The 24205-nt window shown below is 41.1% G+C and overlaps 1 protein-coding gene and 1 pseudogene across 1 annotated transcript in view; one reads left to right on the top strand and one right to left on the bottom strand.

Annotated features, from left to right (window-relative positions):
- igsf21a (immunoglobin superfamily, member 21a) overlaps positions 1 to 24205 on the bottom strand; it is a 398377-nt gene that overhangs the window by 228952 nt on the left and 145220 nt on the right. Inside the window, exon 2 of the mRNA XM_088339077.1 lies at positions 19240 to 19352. Coding sequence (XP_088195203.1) covers positions 19240 to 19352 — 113 coding nt within the window. The remainder of the gene's footprint in view (positions 1 to 19239; positions 19353 to 24205) is intronic.
- LOC148364878 (U2 spliceosomal RNA) lies at positions 9466 to 9580 on the top strand (annotated as a pseudogene).

The following is a 24205-nucleotide window of genomic DNA, read 5'->3' on the forward strand; positions in this document are numbered from 1 at the left end:
ACAGGTCACACAAAACAAAAACAGTCAGACTCAGAGACAGTTTCTTCCCCAGAGCCATGACCACCCTAAACACACACCGCACTAAAAACTGAAAACTCTTGTAAGCACTCTACCTCATACGAACGTAAAATGATACTCATATCTATGTTTCTTGTACGATGTTGACTGCACTATGTTTACTGTTCACCTTGCACAATATTGACTATTTTGCACCAAATGCATATTGCACAAACCCTAACGATACCAAACTGTATGTAACATCCTATATGCCGACATTTCTTTGTGTAAATATTGTGTGAATTATACCTATAACCTTATCCTTCCTGTTTTATAACCTTATCTTCTCTGTTTCTTTATCTTTTTGGTTTCTTTATCCTCAATGTGAATATGTGAACCTGGAGTGCCATGCCCATTTTCGTTGTCACAATATGTTAACCCATTTTGTAACAATGACAATAAAGGTACAGTATATTCTATTCTATTGACTAACATGTGAAGCAATGTCATTTTTGTGCACCAGACTGTCATTGTTGGCTGCCTAAAGGCAAGAAGTAATGTAAGTTAAAATGTTCATAGAAACTCAATATAAGGCGAGAAGACATCAATGGATTATGAACTAGCAAGGAGGACTGGAAGATGGGCGCTCATACAAGTAAATCCCATCCCTTTTTAAAGCCCTCCTTCGAGCCCCCTCTTTTTATCACATCTTCAAGGTTACAAAAAACAGAGCAGTTCTAAAGGGTGTGGATATAAGAAATAGCAACATAGGCAATAGCCACAATGATGCAATAGTCAGGGTTGGGTAGGGTTACTTTAACTGGATTACTTTCAATTACTTTTGGATGACTCCAATACCAAATATGCTAATAAAAGACAAAATAAACTAAATATGAATCAAATGACTAAATTTTGTGCAGGCTTGGGGAGTAACAGAACACATGGAACGGCAAAAATGATGTTGGCAAGCTGTTTGGATTCATTTTCATTTTGTCTTCATTTTCCTCATGTAGAGGTTTTTGAGTTTTTCCTTACCCTCATGTTGTTTCCAGATCAGGGGATGGTGTAATAATAGTCTGAAAAAATAGTCTGTGCAATAACCTGTGAAGCCCTTTAAAAGTCTTTGTGATTAAGGGCGTCAAAAATGACTTGACTTGACTTTCTGTCGCATTTTATGTTAGTTGTGCCGGAGATCAGAGGGATCAAAGCCAGGAGAGAAAGCTTACCACGTGTTGTGAGTCATAATTGTATTCATATTTAGTTTATTTTGTCTTTTATTAGCATATTTGGTATCGGAGTAATCCAAAAGTAATTAAAAGTAATCCAGTTAAAGTTACCCTACCCAACCCTGGCAATAGTCGAAACAATGAACAACAGTGAGTGCAAAAACTAAACTGGCATCCCATGAAATCTCCTTTGGACTCGTCCAATAGTAACAAACGTATCAACGTGTTCTACACCTTCTCTAAATACTTGGAATATAAATAACCATGAAGTCAGAGGTTTGCATTTTGGTGATTGAGTGACCGATCGTTCTTTGCAGCCGGTGTTATGTTGCAGTTTTCTGTAGGCCTTGATAGATAAAAATCCGATGGTACTGATGGATCTGCTTTTCAGAGAATGGCTGGCACCCAATCAGTATATTGGTTAAATTGCACTTAAAATTGTTGTTTTTTTTCATTATGCTAAGCAGTGTGTGATGTTTTTTTTGTGCTGCCCCTAAATAAAAAGCTACAAACAAAATTCATTTTAGCTAGCTGGTTAAAATGAAATGAAATGCTCTGCATTTCTATAGCGCTTTTCAAGTCAATGACTTCCCAAAGCGCTTTACAATGTGCTCCACATTTCCCAATCGCGGCCTTGCAGCCATGTCAGGCGCTAACCTGCATATTGGGGGTATTAGGGGTTCAGTGTCTTACCCAAGGACACTTCGACATGTAACACGGACGAGCCGAGATTCGAACTGGGATACCTTGATCCCAAAACGAGCGCTCTACCTTCTGAGCTACTGCCGCCGTTAAGAGTTCAAACCATATTACACTCAACCATATTACACTTGTGCATATTCAGTCTGCAAAAATGTAACAGCGTTTTTGACATCCCACTTGTTCTTAAAATACGCACTAAGAGATGTTTCTGACACCTCACAATCATCTATCGAGTAAAAGTACTTTAATGCAACAAAGAGTGGTTACTGGTCCGGTACGCCTGACTCCCATCGATGGGTACAATCAGGCAACCAACACAAAAAAACAACAAAACAAGCAAAAAAAAAAAAAAAACAACCTTACGATTATACCAGAGTTGAGTATACAAATTCCCCAACCGAATAATAATACAAAAATATTTTTGATTTCGGAGTATTTTTGCAATCGCGGAGTCTTGGTTTCCCCGACGCAGTCCAACGAGCAGGACGCACGCTTCACCGGCACAAACGAGACGGAGACTCCGGTAAAAACCGGGGTGGGGGACTATGCGCTGCAATAACAGCCCAATCATTGACACACACTGCTCACTCGATATAGAGTTTCTAGCAGTATCGTGTACTCTTCTATCTACCGAGAGAGATAACTGTGGTCATTGTGGCTGTTTACGTTCCACCCGATGCCAACGTTAGCATAGCGCTAAATCTCCTGCCCGCTGCTATCAATAAACAGCAGCTTGCACACCCCGACGGAGATTTTATCATCGCCGACGACTTTAATCAGGCATGCTTAAGGACTGTACTTCCAAAATCATTCAATACGTGGACTGGGCAATTAGGTCCAGTGTTTGTTTCCCTAATTGCTCAAATACTGGACCATGTGTACAGTATGATCAAACATCTAGTCAGATCCGGCCATCTCTGTCTGTCCCTCACCCCCTTATACACCCCCATCCGGAGGAAAACAAAGCCTATACAACAAGGACATTACAAACATCTTCTTTGTTCCTTTATCTCTTTGTTTTCCTTACCCTCACTGTAACATGTGGCCCTGGAGTGCCACGTCCAATTTCGTTGGCACAATATATCCCATGTTGTAACAATGACAATAAAGGTATATTCTATTCTATTCTATTCTATTCTATAATGGATGATTTTTTGCTTTGAAACCAGGTACACACTCATTGACCAGAGTCTGTGAACATCATAACTCAACTGGGTTTAGCTATTTATATGCTACACTTGGTATGAACATGTTCTCCTCATGTTTTTGAGTGCCTTATAATAGGTTTACCTAACACGATTAGGAGTATGATGTATACAAATATATAATAAAAATCTATACATTCATTCAGTTTTAATCATAAAATTATTAATTCATTTTCTGCATCAAATAATTGTTGGTAATATACCGATTAAAGGGATAACCACAAACCTGTCTTTTTTTCATTTTCTCCTTTTCTACTTCCTTTTTTTCTTAGCTTCTTTATAGAACATCATCATTCGTAATATAATGCATCAAAACAAGTGAGCCGTTTGAGAGGCCGGCTCTCTTGAATGAGTTGAGCCGAAAAAGCCGGTTCTCTAAAAAGAGACGGACTTCTCACCACACAACTCGAGATCGGCGTGCGGACGTAAACTCGAACCGCGAGACCAAAACAACAATGGCGGATCTGCCTGACGAAAAGTTTGGAGCGCGGTAAATCTTTGTTTACAAAAAATGTAATCGGGTCATAATGACAATTTTGGGTCCAAAAAGTTGCGTCCCGGGGACGCACGTTGATTTGACACTATGCGTCCCCAGCAAAAATGATGCGTCTAGGACGCAGGGACGCCGGCAAACCAGAACACTGTATCATATAACAATCTCGTGAGAGGTGATGCAAATTTCTTTAGCCCCTATATCTTGAAGAGGAAAAGCGTTGTTAAGGAAAAAGTGACATGATTTCAAGGAGCTCATTAATTAGTGAGAGGGGGTGCGCTTTGTACTAGGGATGACCTGAAAAAGGCATTCTTTACTCAGGGCAACACGGCAACAAAACATCTCAGTTTACGTCAGTGGCATCCATTAGTGGCCTTCGACTGTTCTTGTTGCTGTTATTAGCATTTATGGATGAAAAGATGGCCTCGTCCCTTGTTCTGCTGACATAAATTGCGTGATTATTATCCATGTACAACAGGCTGCATATCTGCTTCTGTGAGATCCTTGCCGAGGGGGGACAGACGCAATGATCCGCATCGCTGTGTCTCCCCTTTGGGGCACCATATTTAGAGTCAAGCTGCAGAGCCCGTGCTGCTCTTATATAATCGAAATAAATGCTGTATTTTCATGACTATAAGGCGCACATACATTTATTTGATTTCCTTTGAAATGTGCACATACCTTATAGTGCGGTTTACCCTGTGTAAGAGACTAATCTGTCGTTTCAGTCACACGTGAAAAATATTGCTAAAATTGCTTTCTACCACTTCTGTAATATTGCGAAGATGCGTTCGATGCGGTCCCAATCAGATGCAGAGGTTTTAATTCATGCGTTTATGACTTCTCGGCTTGATTACTGTAATGTATTGCTTTCTGGTCTCCCCATGTCTAGCATCAAAAGTTTGCAGCTGGTTTAGAATGCGGCAGCTAGACTTTTGAGTAAGACCAAAAAGTTTGAGCATGTTACTCCTGTATTGGCCAACTTGCACTTGCTCCCAGTCCACTTAAGATACAGGGAAGTCCTAGTGACGGGACTATGACAGGACTCAAATTATGCTGAAAGGTAACTGTATCACAGAGGTAGGAATTGTTGTAGCCCAAAAGATAGCTGAGTAGCTTGCGGAAGTGCTGGGTCATTGTGATTTTCTCGAAAAATGATGTTTTTAGTGGTTGACTAAAGCTATTTAACCCTACTTCCAATAAGTAATCTGGTAATAACAGTTATTTTCGAAAAGCATAGATAATTGGTAGCCCTTTAAAGTAATTAGTAACACAAATAAGCTCTCACCTTAAAACGGTTAAAAACATCTGCTGTAGGGTGATTGATAACTTTCCCTACTAGTAAATCCTGATGTATATATTAATTAATTAGTGGGTGAAAAAGTTGAAGTATCGTAAGTTCAAAATATATATTGAAACAAGTAACATCAAACCTGCAGTTTTGCACATGCTAAAACATGTATGGAATTTAGAAGGGAGTCTGAAATCCTTTCATCAATGTGGTGTTTTGTATTTAGCAGGGTTGGGTAGAGTTACTTTAACTCAATTACTTTCAATTACTTTTGGATTACTCCAATACCAAATATGCTAATAAAAGACAAAATAAACTAAATATGAATAAAATGACTGAATTTTGTGCAGGCTTGGGGAGCAACGGAATACATGGAACAGCAAAAATGATGTTGGCAAGCTGTTTGGATTTATTTTTATTTTGTTTCTGTGGCATTTGATGTTAGTTTTCCCGGAGATCAAAGAGATCAAAGCCAGGAGAGAAAGCTTACCATGTCTTGTGAGCCATCATTTTATTCATATTTAGTTTATTTTGTCTTTTATTAGCATATTTGGTATTGGAGTAATCCAAACGTCATTGAAAGTAATCAAGTTAAAGTAACCCTACCCAACCCTGGTATTTATAGTGGGATTGTGGACGCGTTCTTGAGGATGGGCTGGGCACCCGTATGATGCGGCAGGGGTAAACCAGTGAAAGCTGTCGGGCTTTGCTTGATGTAGAAAAGGGCAGCTACTCGTTGGTGCCGTTTCCCTTCAAAAGTACCCCTGCAATCCTGCCGCCAAAAGTACAATTCTGATTGCGAGTGGCATAGTGGCATAGGTGTATATAGTTTCAATTGTGAGTGGTGCTATATCCTGGCTGGTCTATGATTGTCTGATGGCATCATTTAAGAGCAAAGCAGATGTGGAAAATCTTGTCATAAGACTCACTTAGTGTGCTGGAGATGCTTCCTACACAATGCTACCCGGGGACAAGGCACCAGTGCCAAGTTGGACACCCAAAGCAACACCACAGGAGAGCGCTGTGCCTTCCGTGCAGAGTGAGCCGGCTGTTGCCCGGGCAACCCTTTCTTGCAGATTTGAAAGTTGGCTAAGATGCAAACCTGCGCCTTCGTCTCCCTACAATGTCAAAACAGGATTAAGGGCGAGCAAAAACAAACCCTCCTGAAACTACCAAGAACTCCTTGCTAATAACTCCAATGTGGTAACATTTTAGGTCAAATGCACATGAAATGATCTGCATTTCTATAGCGCTTTTCAAGTCAAGACTTCCCAAAGCGCTTTACAGTGTGCTTCACATTTCCCAATAGCAGCCTTGCAGCCATGTAAGGTGCTAACCTGCTTATTGGGGTTATTAGGGGTTCAGTGTCTTACCCAAGGACACTTCCACATGTAACACGAATCTCTACCTCCGGAGCCCCTGCCGCCCCTCAGAAAACTAATGGTTGGATTTTGATGACTGTTTGAAATTCCAATTTAATCAGTTGAATATCAAGGCCGCGATTGACGTGGATGGATGGTGTTATGAGTGCACTACAGGAAAGAGGTCGAAATATAATGGAAGTTAGAGCTTTTGTTGGTGATAGAAAGGAGTGGAGAGGTGTTGTGAAAGGATAGTGGGATTGTGGACGCGTTCTTAAGGATGGGCTGGGCACCCGTATGATGCGGCAGGGGTAAACCAGTGAAAGCTGTCGGGCTTTGCTGTTGAACAGAAGAGTGGGGCGGCAGTAGCTCAGGAGGTAGAGCGATCGTTTTAGGATTAAGGGATCCCAGTTCGAATCCCGGCTTGTCCGTGTTACATGTCGAAGTGTCCTTGGGTAAGACACTGAACCCCCAATACCCCCAATAAGCAGGTTAGCGCCTTACATGGCTGCACAGATCACGGCCGCTATTGGGAAATGTGAAGCACAATGTAAAGCGCTTTGGGAAGTCATTGACTTGAAAAGCGCTATAGAAATGCACATCATTTCATTTCAGTGTGTTGTGTCACCCTGACCCAAGTGACATGGCCGCTTTCTGGTGTCCCATTTCATCTGGAGGGACGAAAGCATGTCCAACTTAGGTGCCGAGGTGCCTAACTTGTTTGGGTGATTGGGCCTAACTTGTTTGGGTGTTCTTTGTTATTGTATGTGTTTGTCTTGCTGTCGGCCACCCCTCGAGGTATATGACCAAGGTAGATAGCTAGATTGATGTTGTTTTTCAGTTCTCTTTCAGATCCAGTTCTCTTGTAACGGCGGTTCTCTCATACCTAGCCACTCCTTTGCACTATCGTACTCCGGTGTTATCGTTATTGTATAGTGATTTGTTTACCCGACTGCCCATTTTGCACATCTGGTTAGCTGCTCCTCTTGCACTCTTTGCACTACTATATAATACTATACATAGCTATAATTATTTAGTATATTATTAGAACTTCAATACTCCAACTCAATACAACATTTTATTTATACATGTACATTCAAGGAAACTGTGCGTGTTCTGTATACACGTGTACAAGAATGACAATAAAGTATATCTGAATCTGAATCAGTTTTGCTATTATCTATGCTATGTGGTTGCTGTCACATCAAAAACACGCAAAACAAGATCGTCTTCTGCAAAAAATATTACAAACTAAATCAAAGGGCACCGAGCCAGCATGCCACTTGCCTCAGGTAACACACTTGTATGCGCTTTGGCAGACAACAAACATTTACATGGCAGCTAGATTAAGCTTGGACTCAGCAAACAGCCCTAATGGGATTTGTCAAAATGTTGGCCAAAAGGAAATTTGAGGAACAAACACCTCAGTGAAAACTTGAGAGCATTAGCAAAAGATGCGCCGAGCCCATTTTACATCGGTTTTCTTGACGTCGGCAAATGAACCTGCAGTCAGGTTAGCCCGTCAAAATGTTTACAAATATAATCCTTGTGTTGTCCTGTAAGCAGTTAAGGCAGCTGGCCCGCTTTCAAACACAGCTGGACAGTGTTGCTTGAACAGCATGTGAGGAACATTTGTGAGTTGAAGGGATCACAGCAGGTTAGAAAGCAGAATCCACTATTTGACGCCTACCCAAGTGACAAATGAGTGCTTTATTTTCAAGTACCGTATTTTCCGCACTATAAGGAACACCTAAAAGTCTTAATTTTTTTCAAAAGCTGACCATGCGCCTTATAATACAGTGCGCCTTATATATGGATCAATGGTGTGTCGCAAAGTCTTGCAACTAATGCAACAGCCGCCGACTCGATTTTCCCCCGAAGGCGAAGTCATCCGCGGTGTATGATGGGATTTATATAACGGCGTTTCATTGGCTAACCAATGTGTCAATCATCATTTGAATCGATCACTATGGCTAAAGTTATTCGGAGGTAAAGGGGGCGGATCCTTTTTATAATTTACAGGCTCGGATAGGCTAAAGGGACAAAACAAAGCCTGCAATTGGCCGAAAAAGATGAATGTGAATAGCAAGTTTGGTTGGTTGTCTACAGCATAGAGAAAGGATGTGTTGCTATTCTGTATTTGTAATTATTGTATTCTCCTGGATTTACTACACTCACGGATATAAGAGGACCATGGTTGCACATTATTATTGAACACAACGACTTTGGTGTGCTACTCCAGCTATATATTTTCCCAGTATCTTGTTTCAGAGTGATATCGATGTTTCTGTGATGGGTCTTTTTTTAAATTAAACTAAATTCCGCGTGTTTATTGTCATATGCACAGTAAAGTTGCGAGCGAAAAAGAAAATAGAAACTAAGGAATGGTTGGCATTTCTTGAATCCCAAGACTTTAACCTTCCGAATCATATTTGGAACGATGCATTTGAGTGACATCGTACGGACACCGCATCCGCACGTGTCTACGACACGTATTTGCTTCTTTGCAAGCTTTGGGAATGTTTTGTCCACGTTCCCATTGTAGCGCCTTATAATCCCGTGCGCCTTATGTATGGAAAATATAGGATCGAAAACTATTTTTTGGGGGTGCGCCCAAAAACCCGGTGCGCCCTATAGTGCGGACAATACGGTACACAGAACTTTAAGTGTGGGACTTTGTCAAACGTACTCAAAGTAATACAACGGCCAACCGTGGTCCTGAACTCGCAAAAAAACATACATAATCCAGGGCAGAATGGAGATGACATGGATACACTAATGGATGAGAATCCTCATTCAATGTTTCTGAGGGCATTTCAAGTAATGTTTTACTTATATAGCCCTTAATCACAAAGAGTCTCAAAGGGCTGCACAGATTATTTCACTGACTATTATTTCAGACTATTATTACATCATCCCCTGATCTGGAAACAACAACGGGAAGTGGAGTAAAGTTGAGACGTGTTTGTGGACGCAGCGGACAATAGTGGATACATATTTTTCCCACCCTTACCTTTGGAAATATACATTTTTTTTCCTTGGATTATTTTCAACAGGACCCAGACTCTGCAGGTCTGCATCAAACCTTAAGTACCGGTATCATTTTCCGTTCATTTTGCCGGCTGTGGTTTTTGGACTGTGTTCTTTATATTCAGTTACAAGGTTGATGCTAGGTCCTTAGCTTGGCCTTTTACCTCTTGCCATGATCTTTGATTTTTGCAATCCGGAGATGGAATAAGAGCTTACTCTGTCCACTCCACGCATCGGCCCGGTATTGCAGTACCTCCGGGAACGGTGCATTCGCAATGATCGCAGCAAGGCTTTAGGGCTAGGACCTTAGCTTGGCCTTTTGGCTGAGAGTAAGTGCCCCGGCTCCTAGGCTTTGTAGCGTAATATGAACTGACCGATAACGGATAATGGATAATGAATAACGAAGATAGAACAATAACCCTTAAAAACCCCAAACCCCACAAAGTCGGGTTTGGGTCAAATTTGTGATTGTGTTACATGTTTTAATGTGGGCGCATGCGGCTTATGTACAGGTGCGCCTTGTGTAAGTACAAAAGCGGTTATCCTCTTAAAATGTAGTGGGTGCGGCTTATAATCAGGTTCGCTCTATAGTCCGGAATTTACGGTAATTCACCTAGGAAAGAGACCCAAATACTTTTGTGTTATCTCTCTTGTTCGTGGCATACATTTAAGGAGCGTTTTGATTAATGGTGGCTTAAAAGGTTCTCTAAAGCGATCGTCTCTCTTCAACTGCAGTCCGGAAGCCTTCGAAAATCCTCAAACAGAATATGTCAGGAAGCAGAAGCCGCCGGGGCTGAAATATTCTGTCTGAGCACAAGCGGAGTTTTGATTGGCTGAGCTTCGATTAGACAGAAGTATTCCCCGGGTGAGTGTCAACCCGGGTTCCGCTGCAACTGGCGGTAAAACCAGAAGTCAACACTATTTAGTCAAATAAGAGGCGGAGATTAAAAGAAAGTTTGGCAGCCGAGAAGGAGCCACTGATTTATAATTTATCGGCGGTTATGCCAAGCGGTGGCCACCCGAGAGATGACTTTCTGCTGCAACGTTTTTACATTCCTCTTGAGAACGGGGCCTTCACGAGATGGACACCGTTTTGTTACCGTTTGATGAAATTATGTGCGCCGTAGTGAATTGAAATATTATCAATGGTAAACTAGAGGCTTCTTCCTAACTTTGAAGAAGCTAAATCACTCTGGACCAGATTTAAGTGCCTCTTTCTGTCACGTAACGGAGCGGGAAACAGGAAAGGACCCATTTGCGTAGAGGTACTCACAATTTATTGGGGGAAGAGGAGGAGGGCGCACAATCGATCTGGGAATCGATGGTCGCAGGAGTGGATTAGAAATCCACTCAAAAGAAAAGAATGTCCAAAAACAAACAGATCGGACCAAAAACAAAACAGGATCAAATACGGGCAGATTCACAGAACTAGGCATTTAACAGAAGTCTCTCATAAGTCTCACAGACGTTTCACAGAAGTTTAACAAGTATAACAAACGCTTCCGCAAAGCACAGCTCAAAGGAACGCGTTTAAGTACTCTAAGAAGCAATCAGTCAATGCGCCTCAGCCGGTGTCCATGGGCGGGGCCAACTGGGCGCCAAGGCAACCGCGCCAGAATCCGGCTTCACCCGGCTGGGACCCACTGGGCGGCATGGCAACCGCGCCAGACGTGACACTTTCTTGCTACTTGATAGACTGAATTTAAAATAATTGAAGTGTAAAGAAATAAAATAAGGGGCGGTAATATCAAGCTTAGCATCTGGGAGGAGGATCATTCAACAGAATTTCTTATTATGTGAGAACACTTGCAAAAAAAGGAAAATAAGTTCAGAGTAATTGTTCACCAGGACGTGTGCCTTTTTTTTCCTAAGTGGCAAACATGGGTTGATGTCAGCACCAATTTTGACTAAAAATAAAATATTCATCATCTTATTCAATATCATGAACTACATAATATAGAAGACTCAGTTTGGTTCTGGGGCCGGATCCAGACTTTGAGGCGGGGAGAAACAGTAAAAGAATGTCAACTTAAAATGTTTAGTTTATCATAGTTTTTCAGTAGTATATTTTATTTTTTAATCTACGTTAGTTGCCTGCCCTACATAAAATGTTAATGATGGCAAAATATATATTACAGTAATCCCTCGGGTATCGCGGTTAATGGGGACCAAAACCACCCGCCAAAAGTGAAAATCCACGAAGTAGCGACGCCCCTTAAAAAAATGCTTATTTTTTATTTTTATTTTTTTTATTTTTTTATTATTTTATTTTATTATTATTATTATTTAGACCCGGTTAATGGGGACGAAAACCACCCGCGAAAAGTGAAAATTCGCGAAGTAGCGACGCCCCTTCAAAAATGCTTAAAACAAATAATATATATATATATATATATATATATATATATATATATATATATATATATATATTTTTTTTTTTTTAAATTATTATTTTATCTTATTATAATTATTTTTTTTTAGACCAGCGAAGCTCTGAACCCGTGAACATGGAACCACGAAGTGGCGAGGTCCCACTGTATAAGCATAACAAATCTACTCACAAATAATAAGAAAATGATGAATTTCACGTTTGGCAATTAATGCAACAACTTGATTATTTTAAGAACTGAAAGAATGCAGTTTTACACCTGCACCAACCCACCATTGTAATTTAAATCTAAACTCAAGAGGGAGCTATGGAAAAACAAACAAATTGGCTCAATTGTCGTACCGGTTTGAAATTCATAAAAAAAAAATATACAAAGGAAAAGTTTTAGCATCAGCAATAAGCTATACAACATCAAATCAAATTATGAAGGGCGTACTAAAGAAGTGAGTATATCATTCACTGTCCTCTAGCGGCTAGTGGAAGCAATTAATTTGAATTTGAGGTAAGAGAAGGCCTGAAAAATTCAGCCTGAACCGACCCGAGTCGCAAGTCTATAGACCCGAACCCGCCTGATATATTGCATATTACCCTATTTTTATTATAGCGTGTATTTTATGTAGCACTATTTAAATACAGTGGAACCTTGGTTCTCGACCATAATCCGTTTCAGAACCCTGTTCGAAAAGCGATTTGTTCGATCACCGAAATCATTTTTCCCATTACAAATAATGTAAATCGTTTTAATCCGTTCCAACACCCTGAATGTTTGCCTTTGTTTACCTTTAAAACACAAATAATATAAATGTAACCCAGGCTAATCGTACGTTCGCGTTAGCGTAATCTGATTTGACACGTTGCGTCCTCAGCAAAAATAATGCGTCTAGGACGCAGGAAAACCAGAACACTGAAGTAGTGATGTTTAACGAGAGTGAGTGAAGACGTGTGTTTTCCAGCCATAGAGCGACACTACGACTTTGTTTCAGATCAGAGCAGAGTCTCTCTACAGACATGTCACCATTGAGATGGAGTGCATTATGTCTGCATCATCACAGTTTTCTTGTTTGTGGAAATGGTGGCGCTATCGCAAACGCTCAACTTGTCAAAGTGCAACTAGAAACAGTATGGCACCGATGTCGCTTACTTCTCAGCTAACAATAGTAGCACTTCATTGGAATGACATCACTTGACACTTTCTCTTCTCGCTAGTGAGTGTGTTTTAGATTCAATCTCATCAGGACCAATGTTCCCTCTAAGCTGCGCGTGTGCGCAATCGCGCACTGCCCGCACATTCTCAGCGCACAAGAAAATCTAGCCAGCTCACAAAAATCAGGGCTCGAAATTGATAATTAAGAAGCCAATTAAATCAAAGTTGCAGTGCATGAAGGTAAACATACAAGGGTTCCCTTGACGCTGTTTTTTAAATGCGGTATTTAGAAGTCAATGTCGAAGTAGAACGAAGTTGAGTAAAATCAGTAGAGTTTTTCGAGAACCGGCTTCTTCGGCTTGGCTCTCTAAAAAGGACCGGCTCCTTCGGATCACAAATGGCTCTTCAGGTTGTTTTTGCTTCTTTCATCCCTATATGACCAAATATTATGTAAAATTATGCACAAAATGACTTAAAGGAAGGGAGGAATAGAACAAAAAAGAAAAAAAATACCAAAATGAAAAAGTAGTGAAAAGCTGAAAAAAAAGAAACAAAAGGAGAGAAAAGAGAAAAAAGAAGGAAAAATTCAGAAAAAAAGCCAGAAAAAAAGGCAAGAAAGAAGCAAAGGACAAAAGTAAGTAGAGAACACAGCAAGGAGAAAATAAACAAAAATGAGATCTTTTTAAATGAATTCAAAAAAATAGAAAAAACAGGGCAAAGGGTTATTTTTGCTTCCACCAAATTGTATGTAAAATTATGCAGAAAGGGGGGAAATAGAGCAAAAAAGAAAAAAAATTCCCAAAGGAAAAAGTAGTGAAAAGCTGAGGAAAAAAAGAAACAAAAGGAAGAGAAAAAATAAGGAAAAATTCAGAAAAAAGCCAGAAAAAAAGAAAAACAAAAAGTAAATAGAGAACAAAAAGAAAAAAGTAACAGCTAGGAAAAAATAAACACAATGAGTTATTTTAAAGGAATTTAAAAAATAGAAAAAAACAGGGCAAAAGAAGAAAAAGTTTGTGTTGCATTCAAATAATTTCCTATTATACCAAGTCAATCTTGTTGCCAACATTGTCCTTCCACTAAAAAATGTGATTAAGTACAGTTGGGTATCGTGCTACTAATGACTTAGTTGCCACACTTGGGATTGCTGTTGCTCACTGTTGTTTCAAGCGTTAATCACGGACTTTGTGTGAACGCTCAGACCCGTCAGGAAAATTACAGGGAACATTGATCCTGACAGTTTGTTTCTGTCTAACAGGGGAGGGTTATGCCTGTTTGTTTGGTCGTATTTTCCATCCAAGTGAATGCAGAATATTATCAAGACCAACCCGGTACTGGTACTTTAGGCTTGAACATTTTTTGAATGTAAATAATTTAACTAACCAGCTTGGTGGCCTTGTGGGTAGGGCGTCTGCTCCGAGACTGTGAGGTAGCTGGTTAGAGCCTCGGCGGGGTCATACCTAAGACTTAAACGTTGGTATCCGTTGCCTCCCTGCTTGGCGTTCAGCATTAGGGGTTGGAATTGGGGGGTTTGCTCACCTAATGACTCCAAATACATCAGTTGGGTTGCGCGAGGGGGCTGGGAATCCCCTCCTCTGTGTCAATCTCCCAGAAAGAGTTAGGAATGTGTTCTTGACTCTAGCCACCTCCCACTAGGGGGATATGGCTCTGATAGATAGATAGATATACAGGGGCAGCACGGCGGGGCAGTGGTTAGCGCTTGTGCGGCACAGTTCATGTCTCGGGAACCTGTCGTGGGTTCAAATCCAGCTGCAGACTTCCTGTGCGGAGTTTGTATGTTCTCCCCGTGCTTGCGTGGGTTTCCTCCGGGCACTCCGGTTTCCTCCCACATTCCAAAAACATGCATTTCAGGTGAATTGGCCGGTCTAAATTGTCCCTAGGTGTGAATGAGCGAATGAGATGTCTGTCCCTGTGTGCCCTGCGACTGGCTGGCAACCAGTTCACGGTGTCCCCTGCCCACTGCCCGGAGATGGCTGGGATGGGCTCCAACCCCCTGCGACATTAATGAGGATAAGCGGTACGGCTAATGAGATGAGATGAGATATATATACAGTGGAACCTCGGTTTTTGAACGCCTCTCAGTTCGAACAAATCGGAGTCCGACCAAAAATTTTGAGAAATTCTTGCTCCGCTGTTCGGTCAAAAAATTGGAGTTCCAACGCCGGTAATGCGTGAGTGCGTACCCTAGGGTGCTATGCTGAGCGGCGTACGGGTGTTTTAGCCCCTTATTATGCCTCCGAAGAAAGTCAGTGCAAGCAACAAAGTTGCTACAGGTGAAAAATGAAAAGTAGTGCGTACAACTATTGCATCTAAGAAAGAAATAATAGCACCACAGTCCACCTGCGCCTTCTGCTGACCACCACAAAGGTAAGAAATCCTATTCATAATTATTTTCTTTATCCTTTTTTTATTTTTACACGTTCATGTTAGCGTAATCTTTTGTACGGAAGATTACGATAACGCGAACGTACGATTAGCCTGGGTTAGCATTATGTTTACGTTGAACATTCAGGTAAACATTCAGGGTGTTGGAACGGAGCCCAACATTGAGGGTGTTGGAACGGAGCTCCTTTCCAATGAACCGCTCACCACTTGTTGTGGAGACCCGGGTTCTAAATGACTTGTAAACGACCTGATGTTTTTATTTTTACACGTTCATGTTAGCGTCATCTTTCAGACGGAAGATTACGATAACGTGGACGTAGGATTAGCCTGGATTAGCATTATGTTTACGTTGAACATTCAGGTAAACATTCAGGGTGTTGGAACGGAGCCCAACATTGAGGGTGTTGGAACGGAGCTCCTTTCCAATGAACCGCTCACCACTTGTTGTGGGGACCCGGGTTCTAAATGACTTGTAAACGACCTGATGTTTTTATTTTTACACGTTCATGTTAGCGTCATCTTTCGTACCGAAGATTACGATAACGCGGACGTAGGGTTAGCCTGGGTTAGCTTCATGTTTACGTTAAACATTCAAGGTAAACATTCAGGGTGTTGGAACGGATTAAAACGATTTACATTATTTTTATTGGGAAAAATGATTTCGGTGATCGAACAAACCGGTTTTCGAACAGGGTCCTGGAACAGATTACGGTCGAGAACCGAGGTTCCACTGTTTATATAGTGTGAGTCACAGATGTAGCGTACTCACTCCTCAGCCCTCAATAGTAGCACTTCATTGGCGTGACAATTTCTCTTTTCACTCGTGTTTATGAGACTGAATCTCATTTAGTCTATTGCTGTCCGACAAGGGAGCGGGAGAGGACCAATTTTGATTCAAAACGCAAAGGAAATTAAAAGACTTAAGAATGCATTTTGAAAAAAGAATCGGGTCAACAGGTGAATGGATGAGACTAACAGGAGGCTTTGCCAGGAGGCAAGCAGCTGTGCCCTCATTTCCAGCCCCGAGTCCAAAATTGTTTTTGTGTACCCTCACAGCGGCTGATTGCTCCCACCGCAATTTTGGGGAGACTTTTGTCTATTCGGTTGCTTTGGAAAAAATAAAAAAACAAATGTAACAATGGAAACAATGTGACGTCTCTTTCACCCTGAGGCTGAGCACCAGACTCTCCCAAGGATGTGTACTATACCTTAGACCAGGGGTGTCAAACTCATTTTAACTCGGGGGCCACACGATAGAACAAACATTCTGTCGGGGGCCGGACGAGTAGATTAAAGAGAAAGAAAAAGAGACATAAAGAAATAAGAGAAAGAGGGAGGGAAAAGGAGAGAGGGCAGGACAAAGAGAGAAAGGGAGAGAGCGTGTGAAACAAAAGATAAAAAGTCTTGAGAGAGGGAGAAAGAAAGGGAGCGGAAGAAAGAAATCCAAAGAGAAATAGAAAGACAGAAGGAGAGAAAAGCAAGTGCGAAGGGTAAGAAGAGAGAAAGAGAAAAGAGAGAAAAGGAAGAGAGAAAAGGAAAAGATGAAGAGCAAAATAAGTTAAAAAGACAGAGAGAGGGAAAGAGAGTTCATGTTCATGTTAAACATTCAGGGTGTTGGAACGGATTAAAACGGTTTTACATTACTTTTAATGGCGGTGATCGACCAAATCGGTTTTCGAACAGGGTTCTGGAATGGATTATGGTCGAGAACGGATTATGGTCGAGAACCGAGGTTCCACTGTAATTGTAAGTAATCCAGTTAAAGTAACCCTACCCAACCCTGATTACTACACGATATCCTTATCAGTGGTTAGGCTGAACTTTACTAACTGTACTGGCAATATCTTTAATTATAACCTGTGTGAGGTCCAAATAAAGGGCAAACCCCGTGTGGCCGTTCATCAGATCTGAAAAGGAATTCAGGTAACGACAATATACATTTTCGTTCTGCTGCAGCGGGGGAGAAACGGGGAGGAACACAACGAATGTATTCTCGGCTTCACAATCGTCCTCCTGCTTCTTCCCCGCCTCGGCTGGCTTTATTTAGTACAAGTATGGTGGACTTTAGACTGACACATCATTGGGTGGACATTAGACTGACACATCATTGGGTGGACATTAGACTGAAACAGCAAAAGATATATAGACAGTAAATAATAGGGAAATGTTCAGAGAAATACACAAAATATAGAACATTCTTAAGCAACTTCACACCTGTTAAAACAAATAAACCCCTACTATGAGCAAGATACATTAAAAAAATAAGAAAACACTAAAAGTCCCAGTCTTAACTTTAACGATGTCGACAATCGTCTTATAATACACGGACAGATCACAAGCCCCATTAAGACTCCCGCTGTTTTGAGAAAGACAATCGACGTTGTTGTTATCGGGAGTCATAAATGGAAAAATGCGCGGCGCATATCAACCTTCTCAAACATAATCATTTCAGGAAGTAGTTTTATGGCCCAAAAGAACCTCCTACAGGCATAGGAAGCCATTTTCTTATTTTTTTTCTCTTCTTCTTTGTCTTCTTCTTCGACTCACCAACTGAAATTTAATTACTGGCAGCAGTTACGCGGCATAGTAAACCACCCGGGACTTTAATATCCGTCGAAACAGCCAGCTGTGAACTATTAAGCAGGCAACAGCCAGGGACGCCTCTCAAGCAGCTGGCCGAAAGTAAAAGTCTCAGGTTTGACATGGCCGCACGGTACACTGACTTCTTCTGTCACAATAAAATACCTTATTTTATGGTTCACTCACTACAAGGTGCCAAACGTAGATATATTCTCGACTTAAAGGAAGCTTTGTCATTGTCAAAAAGTCCCATTGTATCCAATCTGTCTAACCTGGGGGCGGTAGGGTAAAATCTGTCCGTCCTGGTCACATTTCAAATTCAGTTTTCTATGAAATAACCAATGGAACATCTAATCACAGCCAAAAAGTATGACTAACGAGTTGTCCAATGTATCTCTAGGGCAGCACGGCGATGCGGTGGTTAGCGCATCCAGCTCCCAACCTCCCTGTGCGAAGTTTGCATGTTCTCCCCGTGCTTGTGTGGGTTTCCTCCGGGCACGCCGGTTTCCTCCCACATTCCAAAAACATGCATGTCAGGTTAATTGGCCGGTTCAATTTGTCCCTAGGTGTGAATGAGCGAGTACATTGTCTGTCCCTGTGTGCCCTGTGACTGGCTGGAAACCAGTTGAGGGTGTCCCCTGCCCACTGCCCAAAGATGGCTGGATGGGCTCCAGCACCCCCCGTGACCCTAATAGAAAGCAAGTTATCACTTCAGATTTTTCAGTTCAGATATTCTTTGTGGTTTGCTGTCCCGCCACAGTTGTAATGCCTTCTCAAAGTCCAATCCATTCTCATCCTCCTCATAGCGTCACCAGGAATATAATTGAGTCCATTTTAGTAGAAAAGTCTTTTTCTTGCTAGGAGTATTCTTTTGTTTATTTTCTTTCGTTGAATCGTTTGCGTCAACACGTGTGTTTTCCTTCCCTCCGCGATCTTCCGAAGAATTTCTCCGCCGTCTTTTCGAGCCGGAATTAATGCCGTTGTTATCGCTTTCTGAATTATGTTTCGACTTATTACTGAGACTGAAGAAATGACCAATTTTGTGTTAATTTTCACCTTAAATCGACGACAACCACCACAACAATGACATCATCTCGAAGCAAGGAGATCTCGTGCAGACAACTCGAACCGCGATACCAAAACAACAATGGCGGATCTGTTTGGAGTGCGGTAAATCTTTGTTTAAAAAAAAAAATAATCGGTCAATAATGACGATTTTGTGTCAAAAAAGTTGCGTCCCGGGGACACACGTTGATTTGAGACTATGCGTCCCCAGCAAAAATGATGCGTCTAGGACGCAGGGACAACCAGAACACTGCTTAAGTAGCTATGGAATCGTGAAAATAATCCCAAAACATCCTATTTTATCTGTCTTTTAAGAAGATTTTCTTGAGTGGCAGAACCAGCGTTACACTCACCCGGTACCAAACGATTTCCCGGAGCCTTCCATCGGTTTTGAAGTTGCACTTGAGGGTGACGGTCTCACCCACCACCACAGGCGGCAGCGGCTCAATGGTGACAGTCAAATATCCTGCCAAGGCACACACACGGGAAATAAAAGAAAAACACATTAACTTGAGAACTGGAACTCGAACCAAAATAGTTTTGCCGCCACAAGGTGTTTCTGGATATAAAGCGTGTAAAGGAGAAAACGAGGCGGCTAATGACTTAAATTTGGTCCCATCTGGTTAAACCAATTTGTGCCGTGCAAGTGGCGAGTTGGCCACCTGGGCACAAAGACGTCTCAAGTCATACCTCATAATGGGCTAATTGTTGGATGCAAAATAACACTATTCTTGTGTTCACTGATCTTTCTTCTTGGTGAAAAAGAATGGAACATTTTCCTTTTGGCAAATAGACGGCGAGCAGTGTTCCCTCTAATTGTGCACTGCTCGCACATTCTCAGCGCACAAGAAAATCTAGCCAGCGCACAAAAATGAGGGCTCAAAATGGCTAATTAAGAAGCAACTTAAGTCAAAGTTACAGTGCATGAAGGTAAAAATACATGGGTTCCCCTAACGTTGTGTCCTAAATGCGGTATTTTTAAGTCGAATCAGAGTAGAACGAAGTTGAGTAAAGTTAGTAAAGTTGGTCGAGAACCGGCTTTTTCGGTTTGGCTCACTAACAGGAACTGGCTCTTTCAGGTCCTAAACGGCTTTTCAGGTTGTTTTTGCCTCTTTAATCCCAAGATGACCAAATATTAAGTAAAATGATGCACAAAATAACTTAAAGGAATGGGAAAATAGAACAAAAAAGAAAAAAAACACCAAAAAGAAAAAGTAGTGAAAAGCTGAGAAAAAAGAAACAAAAGGAAGAGAAAAAAAAGAAGGAAACATTTAGAAAAAAGCCAGAAAAAAAGAAATATAGGAACAAAAAGCTTCTTCTGCTTCAAACTTTAAGTACCGGTATCATTTTCGGTTGATTTAACCGGCCGTGGTTTTTTTGATCTGCGTACTTTATATTCCAACACTCGCGGGACGTAAAGTCGGATTTGGGTTACTTTTGTGATCGTGTTACATGTTTTAATGTGGGCGCATGCGGCTTGTATACAGGTGCGGCTTGTGTAAGTAAAAAATCGTTTTTCCTCTTAAAATGTGGTGGGTGCGGCTTATAATCAGTGCGCTCTATAGTCTGGAATTTACGGTGTATCAATTGTTTTTGTGTTAGACTTTGGCTGCAAAAAAGGACTCTGGCAAGTAGACCGCAATATAGTGAAGGATATGAAACGATTCTTTGTTTATTATTTAAAATGCATCTCCGTAGGCAATTTAGGTTTCAGTGTCTAGCCCAAGGACACTTTAGCAATGGACAGTCCCAGATTTGATTTGATGCAATGACCCTTCAGTCACGAGATGACCCGTTCTTAAGTTGCCATGGAAACTAAGGGCAGCAGGCAATCTTGATGGATTGCCTTCTACCTGTTACTGCTTTACACACTCGTTCGGCTGCTCGTCAGATAACTGCAGTACGATTGCTCGACTTTGAATTTGAGCTACAGTAAAACAAGAGACAGACAAAGACAAAGATACAGCCGACTGCAGAAAGCCACGCGCGGACATACAGATCAGCATCGGTGCATGCTTAATGTGCTCATTAAAGGAAGTTAATTAAGCGGCGTTGAGGGCTCTTGTCTCCAGAGTCAAGTTGATTGGATAAACCTTAGCTTATGCTCCACTTTGAGAAAAGCCAGAGTACTTGACATAAATCCTAGGGCGGGACTGTCTAGAGTCGTCCACGTTTGTATTAATACGGTCGAAATAAAGAACACTCAGAACCAGTGTTCCCTCTAAGCTGCGTGTGTACGCAATTGCGCACTGTGCTCAGCGCACAAAAATGAGGGCTCAAAATGACTAATTAAGAAGCGACTTAAGTCAAAGTTACAGTGCTTGAAGGTCAAAATACACGTGTTTTAAATGCGGTATTGGAAGTCAAGGTTGAAGTAGAACGAAGTTGAGTAAAGTTAGTAGTTTTTCGAGAACTGGCTTATTCGGCTCGGCTCACTAAAAGGAACCGGCTCCTTCCGATCCTAAACGGCTCTTCAGGTTGTTTTTGCTTCTTTCATCCCAACATGACCAAATAGTATGTAAAACTATGCACAAAATGACTTAAAAGAAGGGGAGAATAGAACAAAAAAGAAAAAAATATCAAAATGAAAAAGTAGTGAAAAGCTGAGAAAAAAAGAAACAAAAGGAAAAGAAAAAAGGAGGAAACATTTAGAAAAAAGCCAGAAAAAAAGAAAATAAAGAAACGTAGGAAAAAAGAAAATAGAGAGCAAAAAGAAAAAAAAGTAACAGCTCAGAAAAAATAAACACAATGAGATTTTTTTTAAAGGAATTTAAAAAAAAGTAGAAAAAAAACACGGAAAAAGAAGAAAAAGTTTGTGTTGCATTCAAATAATTTCCAATGATATCAAGTGAATCTTGTTGCCAACATTGTACTTCCACTCAAAAATGTGATTAAGTACAGTTCTGTATCTTACAACCGACTCAATAAGCCCCCCAAAATGTTAGTATTATGCGACAAAAGATACCAGGAAAAAAAAAGGAAATCTTGTGAAAGAATTGTAAAAACAAATGACGTTTGTAGGCTGTACAACCTTTGCAATAGTACATGAGTCAATTCATTCAAAAGTGAAATTTTTCTTTTGCATTGCCGGAAACTCAGCAAAATGTAACGCGATGTTTTGGACATGTTTGATAATGACTTAGTTCCCACACTCGGGATTGCTGTTGCTCACTGTTGTTTTGAGGGTTGCTCACCGACTTTGTGTCAACGCTCAGACCCGTAAGGAAAATGACAGGGAACATTGCTCAGAACTCTGGATTTCTTAAAGATAACCGAGCTCAATTTTGATCAATGCGGTCAAATACATAATTACCGTATTTTCCGCACTATAAGGCGCACCTAAAAGCCTTTATTTTTTTCAAAAGCTGACCATGCGCCTTATAATACAATGCGCCTTATTTATGGATCAACATTAAGTTTTCCAACTAACTTGCAGCCGCCGACTCGATTTTCCCCTGAACGCCAAGTAGTCCGCGGTGTATGCTGGGATTTATTTACCGGCGTTTCATTGGCTAACCAATGTGTCAATCATCAGTTGAATCGATCACTATTGGCTAAAGTTATTCGGAGGTCAAGAGGCGGATCCTTTTTATCATTTACAGACTGCCATTGGCTCAAACGGCAAACAAAGCCTGCAATTGGCCGAAAAAGATGAATGCGTATAGCATGTGGCCGATGGCATAGAGAAAGCATTTTTTTCTATTCTGTATTTGTAAATATTGTATTCCCCTGGATTTACTACCCTCACGGATATAAGAGGACATTGCCTGCACATTATTATGAACACAATGACTTCGGTGAGCTATTTCCGGTTTTATATTGTCTTGTTTCAGACTGAACTCGATGTTTCTGTGATAAGCGGTGCAGATAATGGATGGAATGGAGTGTCTATTTTTAAATTAAACTCAATTCCAAGTGTTTATTGTCATATGCACAGTAAAGTTGCGAGTGAATAAGAAAATAGATACGAAGGAATGGTTATCATTTCTTGAATCCCAAGACTTTAACCTTCCGAATGATGGAACGATGCATTTGAGTGACATCGTACGGACACCGCATCCGAACGTGTTCTTGACACGTATTTGCGTCTTTGCAAGCTTTGGGAATGTTAAGGGGGTAATAAGTTGGACTGAACCATCTGACTGTTTTGTCGACGTTCCCATTGTAGCGCCTTATAATCCGGTGCGTCTTATGTATGTCAAAAATAGGACCAAAAACTATTTTTTGGGGGTGCGCCCTATAACCCGGTGCGCCTTATAGTGCGGAAAATACGGTAATTTCACATTCATCTTTCTGTTAGGAGTGGGGGATATTGGGAATTTTGGTATCGTTCCAAGTAAATACATGGTAGTATTGATACCTCTGTCACACTGTTTGCAAAGAGGAAATATTCTCTGGAAATATGCAAGGCAAGACAAGTTGGAATTCATTTTACTTTGCTTGCATATAGTAGACTACAGTAGAGCCTCGGTTTTCGAACGCCTCTCAGTTCGAACAAATGGGAGTCCGACCAAAAATTTCGAGAAATTCTTGCTTCGCTGTTCGGTCAAAAAATCGGAGTTCGAACGCCGGTAATGCGTGAGTGTGTACGCTAGGGTGCCATACTGAGCGGCGTACGGGTGTTTTAGCCCCTTATTATGCCTCCGAAGAAAGTCAGTGCGAGCGGCAAAGTTGCTACAGGTGAAAAAAGAAAAGTAGTGCGTACAACTATTGCATTTAAGAAAGAAATAATAGCCAAATATGAAGGAGGTGTGCGAGCACCTTCTGCTGACCACCACAAAGGTAAGAAATCCTATTCAAAAGATGACGATAACGCGAACGTACAATTATCCTGGGTTAGCTTTAAGTTTACGTTAAACATTCAGGGTGTTGGAACGGAGCCTAACATTGTGGGTGTTGGAACCGAGCCCCCTTTCCAATGAACCGCTCACCACTTGTTGTGGAGACCCGGGTGCTAAATGACTTGTAACCGACCTGACTTTTTTATTTTTACACGTTCATGTTAGCGTAATATTTCATACGGAAGATTACGATAACGCGAACGTACGATTAGCCTGGGTTAGCTTTATCTTTACGTTAAACATTTATGGTAAACATTCAGGGTGTTGGAACGGATTAAAACGATTGACATTATTTTTAATGGGAAAAATGATTTCCGTGATCGAACAAATCGGTTTTCGAACAGGGTTCTGGAACGGATTATGGTCGAGAACCGAGGTTCCATTGTATACTGTACATTAAATATATCATCTTTGGACATATACGGATATTTTTGTACAAATTCCAATTCAAACTAATTTTAAGAACTTCTAACTCATG

This window comes from Urocampus carinirostris, chromosome 6, assembly GCF_059441175.1.
Source record: "Urocampus carinirostris isolate Australia breed hairy pipefish chromosome 6, RoL_Ucar_1.0, whole genome shotgun sequence".
In the NCBI taxonomy this organism is placed as follows: domain Eukaryota; kingdom Metazoa; phylum Chordata; class Actinopteri; order Syngnathiformes; family Syngnathidae; genus Urocampus; species Urocampus carinirostris.